Raw genomic sequence first — 25,115 nt, 5'->3', positions numbered from 1 at the left:
TATCATGTCTTCTCTGTTGGAGCATCCTCCCTCCTGGGCCCCTGAAGCACTAAGACGGCTTCTAATTCTACTGATTGTGTAACATGCTCATGCAGAAAGTTAGCTTTCCTTGAGCTGTGATTTTTGATTCCTAGGCAGTAAGGATCCTAGCAAGGACACCTAGTGGAGAAGGAAGTAATGACCTCCCTGATGGGCAAGAGGTAGATAGAGGAACATAAGCATGATTGGTCTCATGTCAGACTCATTCAGGCCCATTTGGGGGTCTATTTTTAGCATAGAGAGTCCCTGGGCTGCCAGTCTGATCCCAAGGTTCTACAGGACTAGGCTGTAAGTGAAGGCAGCTGACGAGAATTACTTGGGAAACAAAAACGGATTTATGCCCTCCTGAGAGCTTTGTTAATTCTAAGCAAAAATTGTTGTTTCTTTGGCTGAAGGGATAGCCTTGGGGGAGTCCTGTGGTAAGCCAGCAGGGTTTGGTGCCCTTTAATACCCTGAAATTTTGCCAAGGCCTAAGGTGGATCCCTTGGCCTCTGAATCATTTCATCATTTCATCCCCAACCTTTTCCTCCTCCGGTCTGGTGCTCCTAAGAGTCATCCCTTTTTTCCTGGCCGGATCCCTAGCTGCCACTGCCTGTCTTGAGCCTAAGACCTGTGGGATGAGCACATACATGGAAAGCTAGAAGGCCAGCTTAATCTTTGCCTTGCCCTTGATAGGGCAGCTTGATAGGGCAAGAGCATGTGAGGAAAACAGCTTTGTGCATGGCACCTAGGAGGTTGAAATTGGGCTTTAACTGCAATAGCACCTAGAATGCCTAATATCAGACAGTAAAGGACACGCTGGTTTCATGGTTGTAGGCATTGGTCCTAGTTAAGAAAAGGGTCACAGAGACCTGGCTTCAATGAAGATAGCTAGAGGGTCATTAAATTTAAGACCTGGGGTTTGGGGTGTATGGCTGGCGCAGTCTGTAGAACATGTCTCTTGATGTCACGGTCCTGAGTTCAAGCCGCACACTGGGCAAAGAGCTTACTTAAAAAACAAAAGCAAAAAGCCCTGGGGGTTGACTGTCCATTTAAAAAAACCATTTCTGGGGCGCCTGGGTGGCTCAGTGGGTTAAGCCGCTGCCTTCGGCTCGGGTCATGATCTCAGGGTCCTGGGATCGAGTCCCGCATCGGGCTCTCTGCTCGGCGGGGAGCCTGCTTCCCTCTCTCTCTCTCTGCCTGCTTCTCCATCTACTTGTGATTTCTCTCTGTCAAATAAATAAATAAAATCTTTAAAAAAAAAAAAACCATTTCTGCAGCTTTTGGTGTTCAAGCCTCACGCTGGCTGTTGGGCTTACTTAAAAATAAAATCTGTTTCTGCAGATATTACCAAGCCTTGTGGACATGCCCAAAGTCCTCTGATTGGCAACATGGTGGGTGACAAGGGCCCCCCACACCACGTGGCAACTTTTCCATTCACATAGGACATAGAGCTTCTCTGAGGTCCCTCATCTCACTTTCACCTCTCCGTGAAGGGGTTGGACATCAGTATATAATATGTCTTAGAAGGCTTAGTAGCACAGTGATATAGAAGCTTCTCTTCAGTACCAGGGGTTTGTGCTCCTTATTTGCCCCACCAGAGTGTTCCCATTTTTATGGAACCGGTGATAATCAGAACGTTAAAAACGTCGACTAATGTCCCCATTTTCCTTTTAAGCAACTCCTTTCCAGCTCTGAGCACTGCTGGCCCGGCCTACTGAGGGTATGCAGCCAAACTGTAGGAACTGGCAAGGTGCTGTTCTTTGGCCCCAAAGATGTGAGCATAGACCCGCCGCAGTTTAAGCGTGCGCTTGGCCTGAGTGCTGTCCATGACCTCCACATGCCAAATTCTCGTGGTGTGGGGCTTTTGCGGCTTCCGGGCTAACGTGGAGGTTGCTCTTGGATGCCACAAAGCCATGAAAGACCGGTGTCCCCCTCTCCATCCTGAGGGCAGTAAATCATCCTTACTAGTTGCGGGAGGGAGTCCCCAACTGTCAGCATCGATCAGGATGAGGGGAAAGGGCTTCAACAGTACCTAACTTCGCGAGACGTGACCAAGGATAACACTGACAGTCACGCCATCTACCTGGCCCAGAAAAGGGCCGCGGTAACGCGGACCAGCTGCTCACCTTGAGGGCTGGGTTTCTGGGAACCACTCCACAGCGGCGGCCCACCCCGCCCTTTCCCGTCTCAGCGCCACTTCCGGATCCGCCCCCAAGGCGGAAGTGGAATCTGGGACACTCCTCTAGGTCAGGGGGAGGGTTTTGGGTTCGCTGCTCAACTGTTGAGCGGCTCGCTGTCCTTCGTGCATGGACCGCACGTGTGAGGAGAGGCCCGCCGAGGATGGGAGCGACGAGGAGGACCCCGACTCAACGGAAGCCCCGGTCCGCATCCGAGACACCCCGGAAGACATCGTGCTGGAAGCACCGGCCAGCGGGCTGGCATTCCATCCGGCCCGCGACCTCCTGGCGGCGGGGGACGTGGACGGGGACGTGTTCGTGTAAGTGCTGGGCAGGGCTCGGGGCTGCGGGATCTGGAAGCTCCCAGGGATGAAGTGGGATGAGGGGAGAAAGGTGCGGGAGACAAATCTTGTAAGACCCATCTGATCGATTCGTTCAGTAACACTTGGTTTTGAACCAGTTACCACACAAATCTCTTGAGACAACTGAAAGAAGACAGTGGCTGGAATGCCCCGACGAAGCCCAGAGACAGTAGCAGGACGAGAAGGCGTTCAGGACACTTATTTTTCATTGGATTATTATACTGAGCCTAAAATGGGTTGAATGGGCCCCCTCCACTTTGCCTCTTGCCTGCTTTAATTGATCTTTCAAACACACATCTAACGACCTCTCTTTCTTAAGACCCCTCAGTAGTTTACCTTGGTTTTTAGGGTTAAGTCAAAACTCCTTAATCTAGATTTTAGGATCTTGGCCATCTGGTCCTTGCTCACTTTCCCCTTACTTTCTGTGCTCATTCATTCTTACCTTTTCAATGTATCTTAAATCCTCAGCTCTTTTGTGGCTTCTTCTTTCTGCCGGGAAAACTTTCCCCACTATCCCTGAGTTCTCAGCATCTCTGCATTTGTCCTCCCCTTCCCCAGGCTAAATTAGATTACTCATTAGACACTGCTGTGTTAGCACCAGATAACTTGCCCTCAGAAACTTCCTAATGGTTTGTAATCTTAAATCCGTTTGTGTAATTATTTGAATGTTTGCTCCTTCACTAAAAATAAAAATGTTTTTCAAACTTTTTTGACCTCACCCCACATCACATATAATTATGTGTGATGCACCCTGATATTTTCCGGTTTATTACATTGTTATTGCAGGCATACAGACATAAAATGCTGATCACAGTTCACTAATGGATCATGACTGGAGTTTGAAAAACATTTTTATGTAATCTGTAGTCTGTTTTGTTGTCCTTTTTATCTCCTCTTCTAGACCACAGTACGTGCTTAATAAGTATTTGATTTTGAACAAGATGAGTAGGCTGGAAGCAGTGAAGAGTCACTGAAGGTTTTAACCAGAAGAGTTGTGCTGTCAAACGTACTTAATGACATTAAACCTTAACCTCTTCATTAGCTTCAGTCACCTTGGGCAAGTTAACTTCCATATTTTCATCTTCAAAAATGGAATAATACAGGCATACCTTTGAGACATTGCAGGTTTGGCTCCAGACCGTTTAAATAAAGCCAGTCACCGAATTTTTCGGTTTCCCAGTTCATATAAGTATGTATTATACATAAGTCTATTAAATGTGTATTAGCATTATATCTAAAAAACAGTATACATGCCTTAATTAAAAGATATTTTCTTGCTAAAAAATGCTAACTGTCATGAGTGAGTCATAATCACTGGTCACAGATGACAATAAAAAATAAAATGAAAAGTTTTGAAATATTGTGAGAATTCCCCAAATGTGAGAGACACACGAAGCAAGCAGATGGTGTTGGAAAACTGGCACTGACAGACTGACAACCATACAGGGTTGCCACAGACCTTCAGTATTAAAAAATGCAGTGTCTGTGAAGTGCCATAAGAGGAGGTATGCCTGGACCTACCTTGCAGAGCAGTCAGGTGTTTACTTTCTACTACTACTCCTACTTACCTACTTCATGCCGTACACTTGGGAGTCACTCTGGACCTCCCACTTGATTCACATCGCCATTGCTTCAGTTTGTCTCCTCTTTCCTACCTTCAGCCACTGCCTTCTGGCAGGCTTCTGACTTCTCCCACGATCATTTCAAAGAGGTTCCTTTCCCCAAAGGATTAAATTCATCCTTCTGCTTGGCCTATAGATCTCCAGTCCAGTCCTTCTTTCTAGATTCAGCCATTTCACTCTCCTGCTACTGGAACCCTCCTCATTCCTTGTCCTTGCCCTAGAAGGGACATTCATACCTGTCTCCAGTATCTGCCAGGTGAACTGTTTAACTCTTCATGACCCAACTCACATCTTGACCTTAGCTTTCCGGGGCTCTTTTCTCCGGCTAGGCACTGGGACAGAGCCAATAAGCAGACCCTGTTCTGCTTGCCTGAAACTCCCTGGCAATTAAGGACTTTGTCATCCGGCCATTTTTGAGGATCTGCCTTGAGGTAGCCACTGGTGATACACTCTTGACAAGTACTTGGCTCAAAGCTGAACTTCCAGACTGGCCCTTCTCTGTTCCACCTCCATTTTGATCCTACCTCCTTTTCAGCCTGTGGCCACAATATTCTGTAATTATTATTATTTTTTTTTTTAAAGATTTTATTTATTTATTTGTCAGAGAGAGAGCGAGCGAGAGCGAGCACAGGCAGACAGAGTGGAAGGCAGAGTCAGAGGGAGAAGCAGGCTACCTGCGGAGCAAGGAGCCCGATGCGGGACTCGATCCCAGGACGCTGGGATCATGACCTGAGCCGAAGGCAGCTGCTTAACCAACTGAGCCACCCAGGCGTCCCTCTGTAATTATTTTTAACTTTCTTTAGCTCATATAGACCTGGAGTACAAGAGCCCTGTCTTCTGTCAATTTTTACATTTCAAACTCCTGGAGCTATTCCTTTTTTTTTTTTTTTTAAAGATTTATTTATTTATTTGACAGAGAGAGAGAGAGATCACAAGTATGTAGAGAGGCAGGCAGAGAGAGAGGGGAAAGTAGGCTCCCTACTGAGCTGAGAGCCCTATGGCGGGGCTCCATCCCAGGACTGTGAGACCATGACCAGAGCCCAAGGCAGAGCCACCCAGGCGCCATTCCCTTTTTTTTCCCCTCAAGATTTTTGCTTGAGAGGGAGAGACTGAGAGCACAAGCTCGGGGGAGGGGAAGAGGGTAAGGGAGAAGGAGAAGCAGACTGCCTGCTGAGCAGGAAGCCGGATGAAGGCTCAATCCTGGGACTCTGGGATGACCTGAGCTGAAGGCAGACACTTAAGCAACTGAGCCACCCAGGCACCCCTGTTCTTCTGCCTTTAGCAGGTATTTCATGTCCCCCCATTGTGGTCCAGATCTAGTATTTCCCCAAGCTGGGGCTTTTAAGGATGATGGGTCAGTTCACAAAGAAGTCCTGAGCAGATGTACTTTGAATTAATACATGTTGAATAAAAGACTTAACATTTGAAAATGGAAAAATGGGATGTTAAGCCCCTTGGGTTTGATGGTGTATAAACAGCAATTCCTAGATAGGCTGAAGGTTGACTGGTTGGTCTTTATATTCCATGCTGACAGGTTTTGGAGTCATTGATTCTCCTCCTCCCCCTAGCTTTTCCTACTCTTGCCAAGAGGGAGAAACAAAGGAGCTCTGGTCTTCAGGTCACCACCTCAAATCCTGCCGAGCTGTGGTCTTCTCTGAAGATGGACAGAGTGAGTACCAGGCACGGCAGCCAGCCAGCCAGCCAGCAATCTTTTGGCAAGGGAGCAGGGCGCAGCATCATGACCTGAGTACCCCCCTCCGCCCCCCCAGAACTTGTCACTGTCTCCAAGGACAAAGCCATCCACGTTCTAGATGTGGAGCAGGGCCGACTGGAGAGACGCATTTCTAAGGCTCATGGGTAAGGGCAGCTAAATTGTGTGTTGCGGTCAAGGGTAATGTGGTAGATTCCTCCTGGGACAGAGATGCTTCAAGAAGCTCTGTATCTCTAGTGCCCCCATCAACAGTCTGCTGCTGGTAGATGAGAATGTCCTGGCCACTGGGGATGACACAGGTGGCATCCGGCTCTGGGACCAGCGGAAGGAGGGCCCCTTAATGGATATGCGGCAGCATGAGGAGTATATTGCTGACATGGCTCTGGACCCAGCCAAGAAGCTACTGCTTACAGCCAGGTATAGCCTCAAAGCTGCCGCCCTTTCCCTTCCCTGTTAAAGCTCTCTCCTTTGATGGGAGCTTTGGCTAAGCCTGCTGCTCTGCTTTCTCTACAGTGGGGATGGCTGCTTGGGTGTCTTCAACATCAGGCGACGCCGGTTTGAACTACTCTCAGAGCCTCAGTCTGGAGACCTGACTTCCGTCACTGTCATGAAAGTACATCTGGGTATGGGGTTTTGGGAATATAATAGGGATCTGTTCAGATGGGCCTCCACAAATATGGTTTCCTTTATTTCCTGCAGTATGGGAAGAAGGTGGCCTGTGGCTCCAGTGAAGGCACCATCTACCTCTTCAACTGGAATGGTTTTGGGGCCACAAGTGATCGGTTTGCCTTAAGAGCAGAGTCTATTGATTGCATGGTTCCAGTGACTGAGAGCCTGCTGTGCACTGGTTCCACTGACGGAGTCATCAGGTGAGAGAGGCCAGGAAAGCCCTGAGATCACACCAGGGGCAGAGCCCACCAACCAAAACCAAACAACTCTCTTTTCTCTGCCCAGGGCTGTCAATATCCTGCCAAATCGCGTGGTGGGCAGCGTGGGGCAGCATGCTGGGGAGCCTGTGGAGAAGCTGGCCCTCTCCCACTGTGGCCATTTCCTGGCCAGCAGTGGTCATGACCAGCGCCTCAAGTTCTGGAACATGGCCCAGCTGCGGACTGTGGTAGTCGATGACTACCGCCGGCGTAAGAAAAAGGGAGGGCCACTGCGGGGTCTGAGCAGCAAGGCTTGGAGCACAGATGACTTCTTTGCAGGCCTGAGGGAAGAGGAAGACTCCACAGCTCAGAAGGAAGAGGAGAGTGAGAATGATAGTGATTGAGGCAGATAGGTCCTCACTGGGCAAGTGTTGCTCCCTGGGCTGGGTACCCAGAGATGCTATGAACTTTTACTACTCTTGTGCAGTACACAAAGCTGTGTAGCCAGAGGCTCAGGACTGAGGGCACTGGTGGGAGAAAGTCCTTGTTCTGTGGCGGCTGCTCACTCTGCCAGTGTAAGACAAGTCCAGAGCTGGGGCAAGATAGCACGGACACAGGTGTACACCAACCAGGGGTTTAATATAAATACAACAGCATAGAAAAACCCAAAATCACGTACACTGTAACCAGAATGTCAAGTAGTGGGGACAAAAGGCCGATTTTCTGACCCTCTGGCTCAGCCAGCCTCCAAATAAAATCAACAAAGGTGACAAATCAAGAGACTAAGAAATGAGATTCATACTAAGCTGTGGGAGAAGAAGGGTTGTTTGTGTGTCTATCACACTGAATGGCCAAGGAATACCATGAGGCAGGTCAGACCCTGGGCTGGGAGGGGGAGAACAAGGTCCCTCACCACAACTTAGCCAACCCTGAGCTTTCCTGGTGTACTGGGGCCCTGCCCCAGCTGGGAGGCTGTCAGAGGTAGGGCAGGGCCCACGCTCCTCCTCTTTGAGGACAGATGGTGGCTGCCCAGGCCTGCTGGGCTGGAGACTGACACAGGCTCTGCCAACTTGTGCAGGCTGCCTGTGAAGAGGACAGGGTCACTGCTTAACCATGGTACCTGCCTCAGCCCTGGCAGACCGGAGAAGGCTGGCTCCAGACTCACTCAGTGCCTCTAGCAGCCTGGCAGACACTGCATCCTTAGCCACCTCGTGCCCATCCTGCCCGTCTGGGGCCAGCACCACCCAGATGAGGCCACTGAAGGGCACTGGGTGCCCAGGGATCACCACCTGGTACCAGAAGCGGTGCCAGCCGGCAGGGCCTGTGCCCAGACACTTGGTGAGGAACACGGGGCTGCCCAGCTTCATCCTTTGGCACAACAGCTGCAGGGCAGCCCGAGCCCGGTGGGACTCCAGCTTGTCCCTGGCTGGGGCCAGTCGACTGCCCTCTGGCTGTAGGCACTGCACTGAGGGACCCATAAGCTGCTGGCGGAGTCGCTGCTTCAGGTCTGGCTTAAGCCACTCCACGGCCACTTGCTCTCCACAGAGGCGGGACTGCCCTGCAGGAAAAAGGCAGACAAGGGGAGGCCTAAACCCTGGATCCAAGTTCCCAGGCCCTGTGAACCCTTTGGAGTCTGAGGGTTCACAGGGAGGCCTGTTTAATATCTAGCCTTCCCATTTCCTGGTGGCTTCATTGTTTCTTTGAAAAGGGGGTGTAGTAGCTGCTACCTTCTAAGTTTCCTTATTCCTATGTTGGTGGATGCAGGCTTTGTTTACCTCGTAACCATCATAATAGCTAACCTTTATTGTGAATGCTTACCAGGACTCTGGGAATGTGCTAAGTGCCATCTAATTGTCACCACACCCAGAGGTAGGAAGATCTATAGTAGATAAAAGGCAGACTCAGCAGGACTGCCTAGGGCAAATCAATTTTTCTTAAAGCCTCTCTTCGTATCTAAAGAGTGAGATCATTCTGTGTTTCTTTGGAATGTTGAAGACTAACTTAAGACACAATGCAAGGGAAGAGTTCACATAGGTGGTACTTGGTACACCGGCGGAAATTAAAAATCTCAGGTCATAGAGTATGACGTCGAAAACCCAGGCATTCTTAACCCTACGATCTTGCTTCACCCTCTATACCTCTATACTGATGTATCAAGTGCATGGCAAAATGTGTCTGGCCCCCTTCAGCAGCCCCCCGCAGCCTTGCTCCCCCCTCCCCTACCTTCCACTAGCGCTTTTTTGGCCATGGCGGCCGCGCGGTGCGAGTTGAACTTGAGCAGCGCAATTTGCGCGGGCGCCGGCCCGGGGCTGGGCATTAGCAGCGCCTCCTGCAGGCCGGAACCCAGGGGCTGCAGCGCGAGCAGCAGCGCGCGGCGGCTCAGACCCGGAGGCAGCCCGTCCACACTCAGCTCGCACTTCTCCGTGCTGCGGCACACGAGCAGCGGGCAGGACGGCCGCAACGGGTGGTTGTGCAGCGTAGCGATGGCTGCCTGGGCGCCGCGCCGCGAACTGTAGCGCGCGTAGGCGAAGCCGCGGTTCAGGCCGCTGAAGGTCATCATCAGGCGGAACTCGTAGAGGCGGCCCACGCGTTGGAACAGTGGGATCAGCTGGTGCTCGTACACGTCCTGAGGCAGCCGTCCGATAAACACTTCGGACCCGGCCGGCGGCGGGCTGCCCACCCAGCCTGGGGGAAGGGGCGGGAAGGGGCACCGTCATCCTCCGGGATGGTTCCGGGTTCGGGTCCCGGCACCCAGCCCGAGGAGGCCTATGAGCAAACGTCCGTGAAACGGATGCAGCACTCGCTCCCCCCGAGTCGTTGGCATAACTGGGTGCCTAAGCTAACAGCAAGGCTGGTTTCCCTGCCTCGAGGGAGGCAAGGTGGGTGGGTGGAGAGCCTAAGTTTCCTCAGCTGCTTGACTGGAGGGGGTGCAACGGACAGAGGTTTCTGCCTGCTGAGCACCGGGATAACCCTCCCCCGCCCTGAGGGTGCCGGTCGGTACTGTCGAGGCTGGGGGAGCGCGGCAGGCGTAGGGCTGGGACTACCGTACCTGGGGGTGGCCCGCCATACTTCCTCTGCCCGTTCACCTGCACCAGGCGGATGCCGGTCTCCCTGACCCACGCCTCCAACGCGGCCTTGTTCTCTGGATTCACCCTCTCACACCATAGCTGAAGGCGAAAGGGCAGGTTGGAATGGCGGATCACCGTGCCCGCCCCCACCTCGCCCGTGGAGTGGAGCCCAATAGGCCACTTCTTGCGCAGGTGGCGCTTGTCGAGCCCCTGCTGCCACCACTTACCTCACACTCTCGCTTGGACTGCATGGCTCTCTCCGCCGGCCCCTCGCTACCTCCTTTATAACCTTCTCCGCATCTGCCTCTGGAAGCTTCCCTACTCCTCCGCCCCCCAAGCTCTCATTGGCTCTGAATACGACCCCGCCCCCCAAGGGGGTGGGGGCAGCCATTGCACGTGCGCCGCGGGAACCTCGGACCCTCAGGTGAAAGCTGGAACCTTAACCCAGGAGTGTGCCGACAGCCCCACCTCCTAGGGCACGGATGTGCGCTGGAGGCAGGAACCTCAGCGGCACCCTTCACCCTGGGGCAGTGCCAGTGCTGCGTACTTTAAGACTTTCTCCCCACTTTCCCACCGCTCAAGTCGTTGGAATGGGAGGCCCAGGCTCCCACAGCGATGGCAGGGCCAGGTAACAGTGACACAGGCAGGCTCCAGTGGTTGAGTCATTTTATTGGACCTTTAAGTATTGTTTGCGGGGAGCATTCTCTCCATCTGGTTAGGGTCGTGCAGGGGCGACCATTCTTAGGCTCGGTCCCCAGAGCACAGACTGGACTAAGCCCCCAGGATCTCCTATGGAAAAATGGTGTAATACCTGGCCACTTTTGTCCGTGATTACCAAGAAAATAATCATAATAAAAAGTCTCTGTTCTGACCACTGTTCAGGTTTTCCTGCTGGAACCCAAGTGTTCAAAGCTGTTAAGTATATATGCAGAGTCTTGTCTTAGCCTCAAATAGCGCCAGTCCCAGTTGGCTGATAGTTTGCTCAACTCAGCAGATGCAAAAGGGCTGGCTTGTTCTCCTTTTGATTTCTTCCACAAGATCTTCTCTTCGGACATCCACCTGGCCAGGATGGGGAGAGAAGGTGGTATGAGTATCTTTGACTCCACTGCTCCTAAGTGCCCACTCCTTCCTCTAGTCATCAGGCTTGGCTCAGCTGGGAGCTGGAATGCAGACAAAAAGTAGATAGTGCTGGGACGCCTGGGTGGCTCAGTTCATTAAGCAACTGCCTTCGGCTCAGGTCATGATCCTAGCGTCGTGGAATCGAGTCCCACATCGGGCTCCTTGTTCTTTGGGGAGCCTGCTTCTCCCTCTACCACTCTGTCTGCCTGTGCGCTTGCGCGTGCTCTCTCTCTCTCTCTGACAAAAAAATAAATAAATAAAATCTTAAAAAAAAAAAAAAGTAGATAGTGCTTCTTGGAGAAGCTAGAGACACTGGGTATAGATGGAGATGGGACTCCCTACCATGACCACTGTAACAGGTTAACCCTTTTGCCTTTTCTGAGAGGGTAGTAACATGAGTGCCAGGCTTTTACTCAGGTCTTGAATGGGGATGGACTGCCAAAATGCCATACATTCCCCGTCCCTCAGCTTTCCTGCCCACTTACGTACCTCTTCCCTGCTGGCCACTGAGCGGAGCTTGATGACCCCGTCCTTGAGCTCCTGCTCACCAATGATGGCCACCAGTGGGATACCTGCCTCCTCACAGTATTGCAACTGGTTCAGCAGCTTTGGGTTCTTCTTGTAGAGCAGCTCTGCCTGCAGGGGCCAAGGGTGGAAGATGAAGGCTAGTTTCTACTGTCCTCAGGGACAACCTCCTTGGAGCCCAAGTGCTTTTAGCTCTCCTACCCGAAGTTGCCATGGAGGAGCTTTTATTTAGTCTGTTCCCAGCACTCCCAAGTTTGCTGCCACCCTGGGGCTGGCCTCCTCTACCTTGATCCCAGCATCCCAGAGCTCTGAGACAAGCCTCAATCTCTCCTCCAGCAGCTTCTTCTGTGCAGATGCCACAAGCACCTGTGTCTCTGTGGTCCGTACCTTCTCCTCCAAAGCCTGGGGAAGGGGCAGGTAAGAGAGAGCTGTGCTACCTTCAAGGAGTAAACAGAGCAGGCTGCTGTCAGGATACTGAGAGATCAGACCCAACTACACGAGCTCCACCAGGACAGGGGCCCAGTCTTCTCCCCTAGCAACGGGGCATAAGGTAGCTCCTAGAAGATGTTAAGAAATGAACTGACTGGTTCGTACCTATGACTTGCCAGAACAGATGATGTAGGGCAAGGGCAAAGGTGGTTTATGTACAATAACTTAAAACTTGTCTCCTTCTAGTACCTTAAGGGTCCAAAAGAACATTCACACAGAAGCAATACTGTGAGTTTACCCAGTTCCCACCTACAACATGTCTGCCCAGGTAAAAGACCGTGCGTATTATGCTTTGGCCACAGGGCCCAACCCAGGGTGTGGGTGGACAGGGGAAAGGAACAATGCTTCTGCTGCCCCTTGTCTTTTTCTGGAAAACTATTTTCATAGATTTTTTTTTTTTGTAAGATTTTATTTCACACAGAGAAAGAGAAGGGGGAGCAAGCACAAGCAGGGGGGAGTGGCAGGTAAGGGAGAAGCTGGCTCCCTGCTGAGCAAGGAGCCCAATGTGGGGCTTGATGATCCTGGGATCATGACCCAGCTAAAGGCAGCTTCTTAACAAACTGAGCCAGCCAGGTGCCCCTATCTTCATTGTTCTTAACAACATAAGATGTCTACTGGAACAGTGACCTTAACTGGGAAACATGGATGGTTTCTGCTCCAGAGGAAAGGATGGAAGCATTGGGATGATTACTGCTGGAAAATTCCCCGAGGGATGAAATGAGACCAGCCAGTTAAGAGCAGCAGCAAAGGAGTTCCTAAGCCCATGAGGACCTTCCCTGGTGTTACTCCAGGGGCTAGAGAGTGAAGATATCCACCTGAAGGATCCCAAGGCCTCAGATACACGCTTACCACTTAGAAACAACATCAGAGTAGTTAGGAGCAAGAATCTGGATTTAGACTGCCTGGATTCGAATTCTGACCCTGCTACTTAAAGAGTTTCACAACCTTGGGCAAGCTGTGACCTGTAATGCTTCAGTTCCCTTGTCTAGAAATAAATAAAAGTAGCTACTCTCAGAGGGGTATGTAAGAATTTTACTGATAGTGTTTGAAAAGCACTAAGCACGGTGCCCAGCACAGAGTAGTAAAATATCAAGCATTCTGTATTCTAAAGATCTGGGTCTTTGGATATGCTATGACTTCTGACAGTGCTCAGGGAAATGCAGGGATCCAGAAGAAAGGATTCTGTGAAGAAAGAATGATCTAAGATCCAAAAAGATGGCCTATAGTGGTGTACGAAAGACAATAACCATCTTTTCTCCATTTCTTTCCAAAGATGCTCCTTGACCAAAACAGTACCATCTGCCCCCCTGAAGATAAAACAAAACAGCTCACATGCCACCAGCTGCGCACCCCCAGGACGTACCTCTAGCCTCTGCTCCACAATGGAAAAGATCCGCTCTACCCCAATGCTGAGCCCCACACATGGCACCTTGCGTCCTTTTGGGTCGAACATGCCCACTAGCCCATCATAGCGTCCTCCGGCAGCCACACTGCCCACACCCAAGGGCTCTTCCCCTGCCCGAACTGGGGTCTGTAGCAGCACCGCCTCATAGATCACCCCAGTGTAGTAGTCTAGGCCTCGAGCAAGGCTCAGGTCAAAGGAAATCTGTGGAGACAAGAGCACAGTCAGTACCAGATGAGGATCAAGGACCTGAAACCCCAGAGCTCAGCTACAGTGTCCACCCCAGCCTGACTCACCTTGTCAGCAATGCCAAACAGGGTCAGGTATTCAAACAGTAGTTTTAGGTCTCCTAGGCCCTCCAAGGCCTGTTTGTTTTGGGACAGTTCAGGATCCTGGAGCAGCTGTTCCACAAGGGATACCCCACCTGGGGAGATACCATTTGTGAGCCAGACTGACAAGAGCAAACAGGTAGAGGTGCTTTCTACCTTTTTGCCTAGACTACACACGTCTGCATGCGTGTACACACACACACACACACACACACACACACACACACACACACACACACACACAGTTTTGGCCTAAGGTTTGAGGCCAGTTTGATGGCTACTGGAGAGGCAGGGTCTGTTCCTTACCATGCTGCTGGACATAGTCCCCAATACGGTCAGCCACCTCGGGTGCAAGGCCCTTCTCTCCCACCATCTCGTTCTTTACTTCCTCCCAGGACACCTAGGCAGACAGATACCAGTAAGGGACTCCTGGGTAGTTCTCCACTGCAGAGCAAGTGTGGGTCCTCCTGAGGGGGCAGTTTTGGAGCAGAAGTTGCCTTTCATTCTGGGGCTAATCCTCCTTTGGTGAGCACTGAGGCAGGCCTCCCTCGTTTCTGATCTTATTTTAAATTTCTCAGAGCAGGGTGGGGTCTGAGAAAAGAGTGAAGTGTTTAGGTCATTACCTTGTCCAGCTTGTCCACTGAGGAGCAGATGGTTCGGAACTTGCTATCAGGAACACCACATATGGCAAACATCCCATCGAGGATGCGCCGATCATTCACCTGCAGGGACCCAAGGCACAGTGAGGATAGAATCCCTTTGTGTGACCATCAACAGTTTTGGTCACTTGGGCTACTGGTCTCTCTGCAGAGGATCTTCTCCTAGAAGCTAGGCCCGGCTTTGCCCTTCCAAACCCATTTAGCTCTGACCTTGACCAGGAAGTCGCCTATCTGAAGGGAACTCAGGATCTCACACATGATCTTCAGGCACTCTGCATCAGGGATCATGGGGTCAAATTGTCCGGCAATATCAAAATCCTGCAGGGAGATGGGTAGGTACAGGGCTTAGGGTTTTAACTGTCTTAAGGGTCGGGCGGGCAGACAGGGTACTGGGAGCTCTGCTTTTTCCCTATAAAGGCCTATCTACACTCATGCACACACCACCTTCATTATCTGTCAGAGCACCAACCCAGAGGAATCTCCCAGCATTCTTGGGTCTCTTACCAGTCCTGGTTTCCCTTCTGTCTACTTTCCTTCATTATCTCACTCAGCTACTTTTCCTTATTTTCTTGTAGCACTGTGGGGGCAAATACATGGCCTTAGTCCTTAACCATTTTCTCTTTATTCAGAAGCTCTGCCACCACTTTGGATGACCTGATACTTCAAATCCAATCTCCCCATCCTTTGCTGTGATCCAATCGCTGTGGTTTAACATAAAGAAAACTGGACCAAGAGTTCAAAAGCCTGACTTTGGCTTTCTTATCCCTACCATCCCTTAACCTTGCTGAATTGCAAGTTTACTCATATGTAAAATGGGGAGAATAATCTCTATCCTCTACATGAAAATACTCAAGTAATCTAAGGACTAGCACTATCTGGTGCATCCAGTTTGTTCAGGACACCATGAGTACCCAGGAGATTCTACTAAGTTGAGGGAGGGCCAAGTTCCCTGTCATGCCCCACATACTCACACACTGATAGAATTCCCGATACCGGCCACGGGTCATGGCTGGGTTATCTCGCCGATATACTTTGGCTATGTGGTAGCGTTTAATGTTGGTCAGTTTATTCATTGCCAAGTATCGAGCAAAAGGAACCTGATAACGGTTAAGGAGAAAGCCCCTCCTCATACAGTCCAGCAGCTGATTATCACCACCAACAGAAGCTGGGGTCTAACCTTTCTCTGTGTGGGAGTAAAACCACAACCTGTAAGATTAAGAGTATTTCTGAACATCAGAATCAACTTTGTTCACACAGCAGAAGTATCAAAAAGGATTAGGGTTCCTCTCCCTTTGGTTAGTGTCTCCCCTGGACTATGCTGAGCACAGGAGGGGGCCAGGCAGATATGCCAGAGAGCAGAGAAAGGCTTCCAGGATTTCTGAGCAGATGGTTCTCTGACATAGCTTGGAGATAAAGGAATCGGACTGTTGGTCAATTAAAGAGAACTCTGTCCACTGGACAGGGCAGGGGAGAGAGACTCTGGAGCCAAGGGATTACTGAGTTGGAACTGGTTCCCAACATAAAGCTGAGCTCTCACTCAGGATTCTGAAGACTTTTAAGGCTATGCTCTGTTTAGCTAAAGTCCCATTCCTGGTTTAAAGAAATAAGTTCCCTGATTATCATAAGCATCATAGGTGGGGATTAATCCCACCTATGTCTAGCTATCCCCAAACCCGAGGCTAGAAATAGCCCCAGCCCAATGAGAACCAACTGATCCAAAGTACCAAGAGACCAAGTTTAGAAAGATACGGTGAGGTCATAGCGAAGGGACAGCAGCTCTCCACCCTGGTCCTTCAGGTCATAGATAAGCTTAGAATCTTCTCCATACTTTCCAGTCAGTGTTTCCTGAGAAAATACAAAGGTGGTCACAATGATAAATATAACAATTTAAAGGGAAGTTTGGGTTTTTTTTTTTAAGATTTTATTTATTTATTTGACAGAGATCACAAGTAGGCAGAGAGGCAGGCAGAGAGAGAGGGGGAAGCAGGCTCCCTGCTGAGCAGAGAGCCCGATGCGGGGCTCCATCCGAGGACCCTTAGATCATGACCCAAGCTAAAGGCAGAGGTTTAACCCACTGAGTCACCCAGGTGCCCCTAAAAGGAAGTTTTAAAACAAAACCCCACCATCCTAACATGACTGACTGCAACCTGTCTATACTTCTGCTATCTCAATGCTAATGTATTTGATGTTAACTATAATTGAAAGGGCATGCAAAGTTCATTTTCTGCTTTTTTACACATATCCATTTTGTGACACAGCTTAAGTATTATTTTTTTATTAAAAAAAATGAAAAAAAAAAAGATTTTATTTACTTGACAGACAGAGATCACAAGTAGGCAGAGAGGCAGGCAGAGAGAGAGGAGGAACCAGGCTCCCCGCTGAGCAGAGAGCCCGATGCGGGGCTAAATCCGAAGACCCTGAGACCATGACCTGAGCTGAAGGCAGAGGCTTTAACCCACTGAGCCACCCAGGCGTCCCTGAAATATTCTTTTTAAAAGCTGAGTAATACTTTGGTGAGAAGCAGCTCTGTATTTCTTTCCTTCCCAGTGTTACACTGTCAGTTGATTAGGTTATTTAAAAACAAAGTTCCATAACATTTCAATAAATACACTTCAGTATAGTTTTTTCCTTTGGAATATACATTTTTTTTTTTTTAAGATTTTATTTATTTATTTGACAGACAGAGATCACAAGTAGGCAGAGAGACAGGCAGAGAAGCAAGCCCTCTGCTGAGCAGAGAGCCTGATGTGGGGCTCAATCCCAGGACCCTGGGATCATGACCTAAGCCGAAGGCAGAGGTGTTAACCCACTGAGACACCCAGGCGCCCCTGGAATATACATTTTTTGAGAATTAATTCCTAAGGTTGCATTATTAGATCAATGAAATGTTTTTATGATGCTTAAAGTTTGAACAATGTCAAAAGGCAAAACTGAAATAGTAGTTCTTACCATGTGATGGCTTCAATAAGGTGATAACATATTTTACTTACCAGACTGGAAAAGCTTAAAAAGCCTGAAAATTCCCAGTCTAGAATTAGAAACATTCATACATTTGGTCGGTGTTACGGGCTGAACTGTGTGCCCTTCAAAATTCATATATTGCAATCTTACCCCCCAGTAACCTCAGAATATGACTATATTTGGAGACAGTGTCTTTGAAGAGGTAGTTAAGCTAAGTGAAGATGGGGCCTAATCCAATGTAAGTGATGTCCTTATGAAAAAAGGAAAATTGGACACAGGCAGAGGGAAGATAATGTGAAGACACTAGGAAAACACCATCTACAGCCAAGGAGTGAGGCCTGAAACAGATCCTTCCCTCAAGGCCCTCTGAAAGATCCAACCCTGCTGACACCTGATCTTGTACTTCTAGCCTCCTGACACTAAATCTGCTGTGTAAGCCGCCCAAGTCTGCGGTACTCTGTTCTGGAAGCCCCAGCAAACCAAGAGAATTGGTAAACATAAATGAGTACAGTCTTTTGATTCAGCAATTTCGGTGAATTCACCCTGCAGATGAATGACCACCAGTACCAGACATTGTTCTAAGCAATGAATATACATCAGTGAACAAGACCAAGATACAGTCCACACCCTCATGGATCTTTCCTACTAAGGAGGAGAGGCAGTACACTAAGGCAAGAAAACAAATTAAGAGATAATTTCAGTTAGTGATAGCTGCTCTAATGGAAATAAAACTGGTCAATGTGATAGACAATGGATACTTTAGACAAAATAGTTGGAGACGACTATTCGAAGAATGGCAGTTTAGTTGAGATCGGAAATTAAAACCTTTAATCTCTACTTCAATCTGAAATTAAATCAAACAAAGAGGGGCGAGGGAGTTCAAGAAGAGGTAAGGGCAAGTACAAAGGCCCTGAGATAGAACTATATTTAGAGGGAGGGGCCTAGGGAGAGGGTGGTTGCGTTATGGCCATTGGGGAGGGTATGTGCTATGGTGAGTGCTGTGAAATGTGTAAGCCTGGCGATTCACAGACCTGTACCCCTGGGGATAATACATTATATGTTAATAAAAAAAATCAAGAAAATTAAAAAAAAAAAACATATTTAGAATGGTCCAGGAATAGAAAGAAGACCAGAGTAGCACTGGGGCCAAGGGGAAGAATAGCACAAGATGAGGTGGGAAAGTAAGGCAATGGCAAGATCATGTAGGGCCTTGTAAGCATGAACAGAGTTTGGATTTTGTTATAAATGTAATGGGTAATGGTTTTAAACAGGGAGTGATGCAGTCTGTTTTCTTTTTTTTTTTTTAAGATTTTATTTATTTATTTGACAGAGAGAGATCACAAGCAGGCAGAGAGGCAGGCAGAGAGAGAGAGAAGGAAGCAGGCTCCCGGCTGAGCAGAGAGCCCGATGCGGGGCTCGATCCCAGGACCCTGGGATCATGACCTGAGCCAAAGGCAGCAGTTTAACCCACTGAGCCACCCAGGCGCCCCTGGTATTTTTTTTTTTTTTTAAATAGTAAAGAACTGGAAGCAATCCCAGGGTCCATCAACAGGAGACTGGTTACATATTTATTCTTTATATATATGGTTTGTATGTATCTCAAAAACATCTCGAGAACCGGTACCAGGGAATTCATTGTATACAGGACCATAACAACGTCCTCTAACAAGGGCCCTCTTTTGGAAGCCACCAGCCATGACCACAGCAAATAAAAAGTAGGGCCTCTCCTTCTAAACCAGGCCTGCCTCCCTTCTCTTTGGAGAAAATACTGGTCTTTGTCCCCAACAGGAGAGACACCTCTCACTCTCTTATCATCTTCTTTGTTGTTTATATATCCACTCTCCCACCACCCAATTTCTCCTTACCAATCCCTCACCTTTAGTTCAAACACAGGCGTATCAATTACTTCTGCACCATGACGCTTGAAGCAGCTGACAATTACATCAAACACCTTCTCCCGAACGGCCATCTGCCGGGGACTGTAGTCTCTTGTACCCTTGGAGTCCAAATTGGCCAAAAAACCAGGGATGGGATTTAAAAACAAACAGGAAACATTAAGGACAAAAATACAAAAGCATGGCCTTGAGGATGACAGATATAAACACTGCCCCAAACTTTTTTCCTATGGGCTACGGAGTTGTAAAGCAAGCACAAACAATTCCCTAGTAATTATCACACCCATTTGCTAACACCCTTCTAAATTCCATCCCCTTTTTAGCGTGGTTGTATTTTCTAGAATTCTTAGAATGCTGTTTTCTTTCTTTTTTAGAACACTATTTCCTGAGAAGTTTTCCTAAAAATTCATTTTCTATGATACCAGAACATTTCCCTTCCTATGAGAAAACACATACCTGAAGACAGGTATATAACCAACTCAAACTGGCTTAGCTAGTTTAGTTAAGTAACACTTAACCGCAGCGTAACTTAAAAAAAATTCCAATACTATTTGCAATAATTACTAAAATATAATAAATACGATTCTCTAATCTGCTTCTAATAACCCTATGACATAGGCTGGGCAGATTCCTTTTATGGATGAATTACAGGATATTGAGAAGTTAAATCATTACCTAAGGCCACTCAGCAGGTTCGTGGCAGTCAGGGCTATAATAACACTGTCCTTCCAGATCAGAGCTTCTAATCTGGGTGTTTACACCCTATTCTCCAGTCTTCGGTCTCAGAACCTCTTTAAACTTTTGCTATTTATTAAGGACCCCAAAGTGGATTATACCAATCAAAGTTTATTGCATTAGAAATTAAAACTGTGAACATTTAAGAATATTTATTAGTTCACTTAACACACAGTAAATCCATTACACATTAACATAAATAACATTTTAGGAAAATACAACTACTTCCCAAAACAAAAAAAATTGGGTGAGAAGGGTAGCGCTGATTTACATTTTTGCAAATCTTTAATGTCTGGCCTAACAGAGAACAGCTGGGTTCTTATATATGCTTTGTGCATTCAATTTTATTGGGATAGGTTGTTCTGGTTGCATAAAGAAAATCTAGCCTTACAAAGATGTGTAATTGTAAAAGAAGAATTTTTTTTTAAGATTTTATTTATTTGACAGAGAGAGAGGAGAGTAAGTATATGCACACAAGCAGGGGGATCAGCAGGTGGAGAGAGAGGGAGAAGCGGCTCCCTGCTGAGTAGGGAGACTGCTATGGGGCTGGACCCCAGAACCCTGGGTTGATGATCTGAACTGAAGGCACCACTTAACTGACTGAGCCACCCAGGCTCCCAAGAAGGAATATTTTAATAAACTTTTCAGCTAACTGTAGATAACCTTCTTAAACTAAACCAAAATCCAAAAATTGGTAGTTTCTTAAAGATTGGTTGCAGTGTGGAATAGGAACTACATCAGTAAATTTTTCACACTGTTACTATGGTACCCCAAATTCACAGAGACAGAAAGTAGAACAGTAGTTACCTTGGGGCTGGAGGGAGGGTAGAGGGGGAAGTTACTGCTTAATGGGTATAGAATGTCAGTTTGGTATGATGAAAATAAGTTCTGGGGATGAATAGTGGTGATGGTTGCACAACAATGCAATGCAAACCTGCTTAATGCCACCACACTGTATGCTTCAAAATGGTTTAAAAAGAGGTGACTGGGTGGCTCAATTAGTTAAGCATCTGCCTCTCCCTCTCTGCCCACCCCTCCCCCCAGTGCTCTCTCTCTCAAATAAACAGATAAAATCTTTAGAAAATAGTTAAAATGGCAAATTTCATGTCACATATATTTTACCATAATTTTAAAGATATCGACTACTCCATCTTGTACTCTGAATGAATCTTTTACCCATGCATTATTTTATAACATTATACATCAGTCATGTGGAAAACATTGGGTCATTGATAAATTATACAGATCTTCTAAATATTTACACACTTCACTATATTAGAAAACACCTTTGTTAATTTCAACACAGATCTCTCTTTCACTACTAGATTGGGAAGCTGTCTACATGATGGGAAAGATACAAGTTCCCTAAAATCCTAACTTTCACCTGAATGCTTGAATTTTGTCAATGGCAAAAAATATTGTCAGATGTTGTCCTTGAAGTGACAAAGCTCACTTCATTCATTATCCAAATCTTTAAAACAGCAGTTTGTCTTTCAGTTTTTCTTTCAAATAAAAAAGATGTTCTGGGGCACCTGGGTGGCACAGTGTTTATAAAGCCTCTGCCTTTGGCTCAGGTCAAGATCTCAGGGTCCTGGGATCGAGCCCAGCACCGGGCTCTCTGCTCGGCAGGGAGCCTGCTTCCTCCTCTCTCTTTGCCTGCCTCTCTGCCTACTTGTGATCTCTGTCTGTCAAATAAATAAATAAAATCTTAAAAAAAAAAAAAAAGATGTTCTGTGAAAACAGTAGGTAGGCAGCTTAAACTCATGCAATAGCACAAGTGTTTTTCCTGCTCTGGAATGCAGCAGAAGTGCTTTCTGTATTCTTACCATTTCATCACACAGAATACTAAAAAAGAAAGTACTCAAGGGTTGGGATTCAATAAAATGAGCAAATTTTACTGTTATCAAGGACATTCATAAGCAAAACTAATTTTTAAAAAAATTATGAATGCAGGAAAATAAAGAACATGATGGCTACTCAAATAGTGTAGGGCTGCTGTCATGTTTCATGCTAAGACACCAGCAGTTCTACTCACCAGTGCTTTTGCATTTTCATTAACAAATGTGGTCACAAAGGCAAATATATGTCAGTATAATCATAAAAATAATTTTGACCACAAAAACCTCTTGGAAGAGTCCTACCCCATGATACTGGGTTTTCTGTTAATATAAATTACACATCAAGAGACACATTTCAACAAACTAAAGTGGATACTAACTCTCCAGTATAATCTCACTTTCTTTAAAAATAGTATAGTGGCGCCTGGGTGGCTCAGCGGGTTAAAGCCTCTGCCTTCAGCTCAGGTCATGATCCCAGGGTCCTGGGATCAAGCCCCGCATTGGGCTCTGTCTGTCAAATAAATAAATAAATAACTTAATAAATAAAATAGTATGGAAATTTTCAAACACACATTATAGAGAAGAGTATCATACACCACCACGTTATGTATTACCCAGTTTCGATAACTATCAGTGTCTGTTATTTTTACGTTATCTAAGGTCCAACTTTTTTTTCTGGATTATTTTATTTTTTAAAGAACTTATTTATTTATTTGTTTGTTTGTTTATTTATTTATGAGAGAGAGAGAGTGAGCACAAGCAGGCAGAGTGGTGCGCAGAGGCAGAGAGAGAAGCAGGCTCCCTACTGAGCAAGGAGCCCGATGTGGGACTCGATTCCAGGATCCTGGGATCATGACCTCAGGGGAAGGCATCGGCTTAACCGACTGAGTCACCCAGGCGCCCCTTTCCTGGCGTATTTTAGAGTAAATCCAGACATCCTATCAGTTTGTCCCTAAATATTTGTCATTTGCTAAAGCACGAGGTTTAAAAAAAGCCAAAACACTAAAATACCTTTATTACAAACAACAAAACAAACAGCAGCCCTTTCATATCATCTAATACCCAAGCCGTGTTTAATTTTCCCCAGTTGCCTCAAGAATACTTTTTTAGGGTTGACTGTTTGAATTAGATTCTAAATGAAGTCCATGCACTTCACTGTATTTGTTTGTCTCTTGTCTGTTTAATCCACAACAGTTTCCTTTCCTTTTTTAAAAAAATGTCATTTATTTTGAGGAAATTGAGTAATTTGTCCTAAAGAACTTTTCATATTCTGGATTTCATTAACAGTGTATACAATGTGTCATTTAATACATTCCTCCATCTCCCATATTTCTGGTTAACTGGTAGGTCAAAAGGCCTGATTAGATTCAGGTTCAATTTTTCTTGGCAAAAATATTTCTTTCTTTTTCTTTTCTTTTTTTTTTTTTTTAAACTTTGTTTATTTATTTGACAGAGATCACAAATAGACAGACAGGCAGGCAGAGAGAGGAGGAAGCAGACTCCCTGCTGAGCAGGTAGCCCGATGTGGGGCTCGATCCCAGGACTCTGGGATCATGACTTGAGCCGAAAGCAGAGGCTTTAACCCACTGAGCCACCCAGGCACCCTGGCAAGAATATTTCATAGGTGGTGCTGTGTACTTATTGCATCACATCAGGAGAAACATAATGTCTGGATGTCCTACTTTTAGTGATGTTAAGATCTATCATTGGGTTTAGTGAGGCCAGCCTGATCTGTCACAAATTCCCCATTAATTTTTCAGTGAAGAGTTTGAAAAACTATTGATAATATTTGCTTTGTAATTTTACATTGTCTCTTTCACCTTTGAAATTAGTTGTGTGTAGAAAGGAATAGCTCAATTAATTTAGGAGACCAAAGAATGAACCTAAAAAGGTGACACCTTAACACAAGGAAGACCCCTCTCCTTTGAAGTCCAATTTCACACACATTTATTGAATTATCTGTTCAGTTCCAGACACCAGTCTCAGCCTCTCAGGGTAAATAAACTATGTGTATAAAAGTCACCAAGAAATACAATAGTAGATATATATATATATGAAGTGCCAAGGGAACCTAGATGAAATGGTAAATAGTTCTGCTTATAGAACTTACAAAGAATGACATCTGAACCCCTCCTCTCCCGAAGGAGACCACGCTAGTAATCTCCAATGGATTTCCACTCCTCTACTCTCCTGTATATTTGGTTCTACTAATCCAAGTCTTTTTCTAATTCCTGGAAACTACCAGCATTCTTTTCTCCTTCAGGATTTCCATACTGTACCCGAACTTATCTTCCTCATGCTCTCTCCCTGGCTACCTCCCATTCATCTTAGTCAGTTAGTATATAACTTCTGTGAGGCCTTTTCAGATGCTCTAGTTCTTATCTGTCCCAGAGAATGCTTATCATTTCTTTATATCATTTATCACAACCTATAATTACATATTCAAGAGTGGAATTATCTGTCCTAAGTCTGTTTCCTTCAGTAGAATGTATGCTCCATGAGGGCAGGCTATATTGTTCATCATGGCATACTCACATATTATGGTGCTAGGCACTTAGGAAACACTCAGTAAATATTTACTTAATGAAAGAAGGAGTAGCAGTAGCTGGCATACTCCCCTAAGCACCCAGCTGGTCTAGTTTCTGCCATCACTGCTATCCCAGAATGACTCAGATTCCAATTCAGTCCAGCTCCCAGAAGAAATGTTCAAGGAAGCAGGGGCATTCACCCTTGGGAGTGGGATTAGGGGCTTTCTCCTTAAAGGAATTATATTTACCTTGGGGGTTTTGAGCACAAACTTCTGTTTCCCTTCATCAGGGCCCAGCTGCGCCTTCAGTTTCAGTAGTTTTGCCACCTCCTCCTCGATCTGTGGACGTAAAGTAGGTGCTGAGCTATCACGTCTGCCACTCCTTCCTCTCTCGGCCATTCATTCAGTATCCCACCCTCATCAGAATTTGAGGCACATTTCTCTCCCCAAGCCCAGCTTTCCTTCTCTCGGGTCCTACCCCGCCTACCTCCTCAACCAGGCCCTGCTGCTCCCTTCCCCGCCCGGTCTCCTTTCCCACATCTCTCTTCTATGCAGACCACACAGCTCTAAGTCCTCCCTGGCCCTAATTTTGGCCTCTCCCCTGCCACCTGGGTCGCACCTGCTCAGCGCTGGCCTTCTGCTGCTTGAGACCCCGCACGCGCTCTCCCTGAAGTCGCACTAGCTCCTCCAGTGCTGCACGTTCTGCCATCCTGCGGCCAACCGGCGCTGAACGCTGTCTAGATCAGCTTTTGTTGCCGCAGCCTCAGCACGGACAGCTTCCGGCTATCGAGTCACTGGCCCGTACGCCT

At 47.2% G+C, this 25,115-nt stretch overlaps 3 protein-coding genes across 4 annotated transcripts; 1 reads left to right on the top strand and 2 right to left on the bottom strand.

The window, feature by feature from the left end:
• The first annotated feature begins 2,241 nt into the window (after positions 1-2,241).
• WDR55 (WD repeat domain 55) lies at positions 2,242-7,537 on the top strand. 2 transcript variants are annotated; one of them, XM_032336474.1, is made up of 7 exons: positions 2,242-2,518; positions 5,751-5,851; positions 5,952-6,039; positions 6,131-6,310; positions 6,407-6,506; positions 6,593-6,762; positions 6,848-7,537. In XM_032336474.1, exons 1-7 carry the CDS (start codon positions 2,328-2,330, stop codon positions 7,161-7,163), a joined length of 1,146 nt encoding a protein of 381 aa, XP_032192365.1. In that variant the 5' UTR covers positions 2,242-2,327; the 3' UTR covers positions 7,164-7,537. The 2 variants fall into 2 exon arrangements, with proteins under 2 accessions (XP_032192365.1, XP_032192367.1); XM_032336476.1 differs by having other exon boundaries at positions 2,245-2,518; positions 5,717-5,851.
• Positions 7,538-7,636: 99 nt separating this feature from the next.
• On the bottom strand, positions 7,637-10,378 carry DND1 (DND microRNA-mediated repression inhibitor 1). The gene is made up of 4 exons (XM_032336477.1): positions 10,055-10,378; positions 9,809-9,926; positions 8,983-9,444; positions 7,637-8,317 (listed from the first exon to the last, which is right to left on the bottom strand). The coding sequence occupies exons 1-4, from the start codon at positions 10,076-10,078 to the stop codon at positions 7,860-7,862; spliced, it is 1,062 nt and encodes a 353-aa protein (XP_032192368.1). The 5' UTR covers positions 10,079-10,378; the 3' UTR covers positions 7,637-7,859.
• Positions 10,379-10,476: 98 nt separating this feature from the next.
• Positions 10,477-25,111, bottom strand: HARS1 (histidyl-tRNA synthetase 1). Its single transcript, XM_032336469.1, has 13 exons — positions 24,926-25,111; positions 24,556-24,645; positions 19,188-19,307; positions 16,100-16,195; positions 15,322-15,447; positions 14,561-14,668; positions 14,315-14,413; positions 13,998-14,091; positions 13,659-13,786; positions 13,324-13,566; positions 11,757-11,873; positions 11,436-11,582; positions 10,477-10,886 (listed from the first exon to the last, which is right to left on the bottom strand). Exons 1-13 carry the CDS (start codon positions 25,013-25,015, stop codon positions 10,815-10,817), a joined length of 1,530 nt encoding a protein of 509 aa, XP_032192360.1. The 5' UTR covers positions 25,016-25,111; the 3' UTR covers positions 10,477-10,814.
• Positions 25,112-25,115: the final 4 nt, after the last annotated feature.

This window comes from Mustela erminea, chromosome 3, assembly GCF_009829155.1.
Source record: "Mustela erminea isolate mMusErm1 chromosome 3, mMusErm1.Pri, whole genome shotgun sequence".
NCBI lineage: Eukaryota > Metazoa > Chordata > Mammalia > Carnivora > Mustelidae > Mustela > Mustela erminea.
This window is presented reverse-complemented; position numbering and strand designations above follow the sequence as displayed.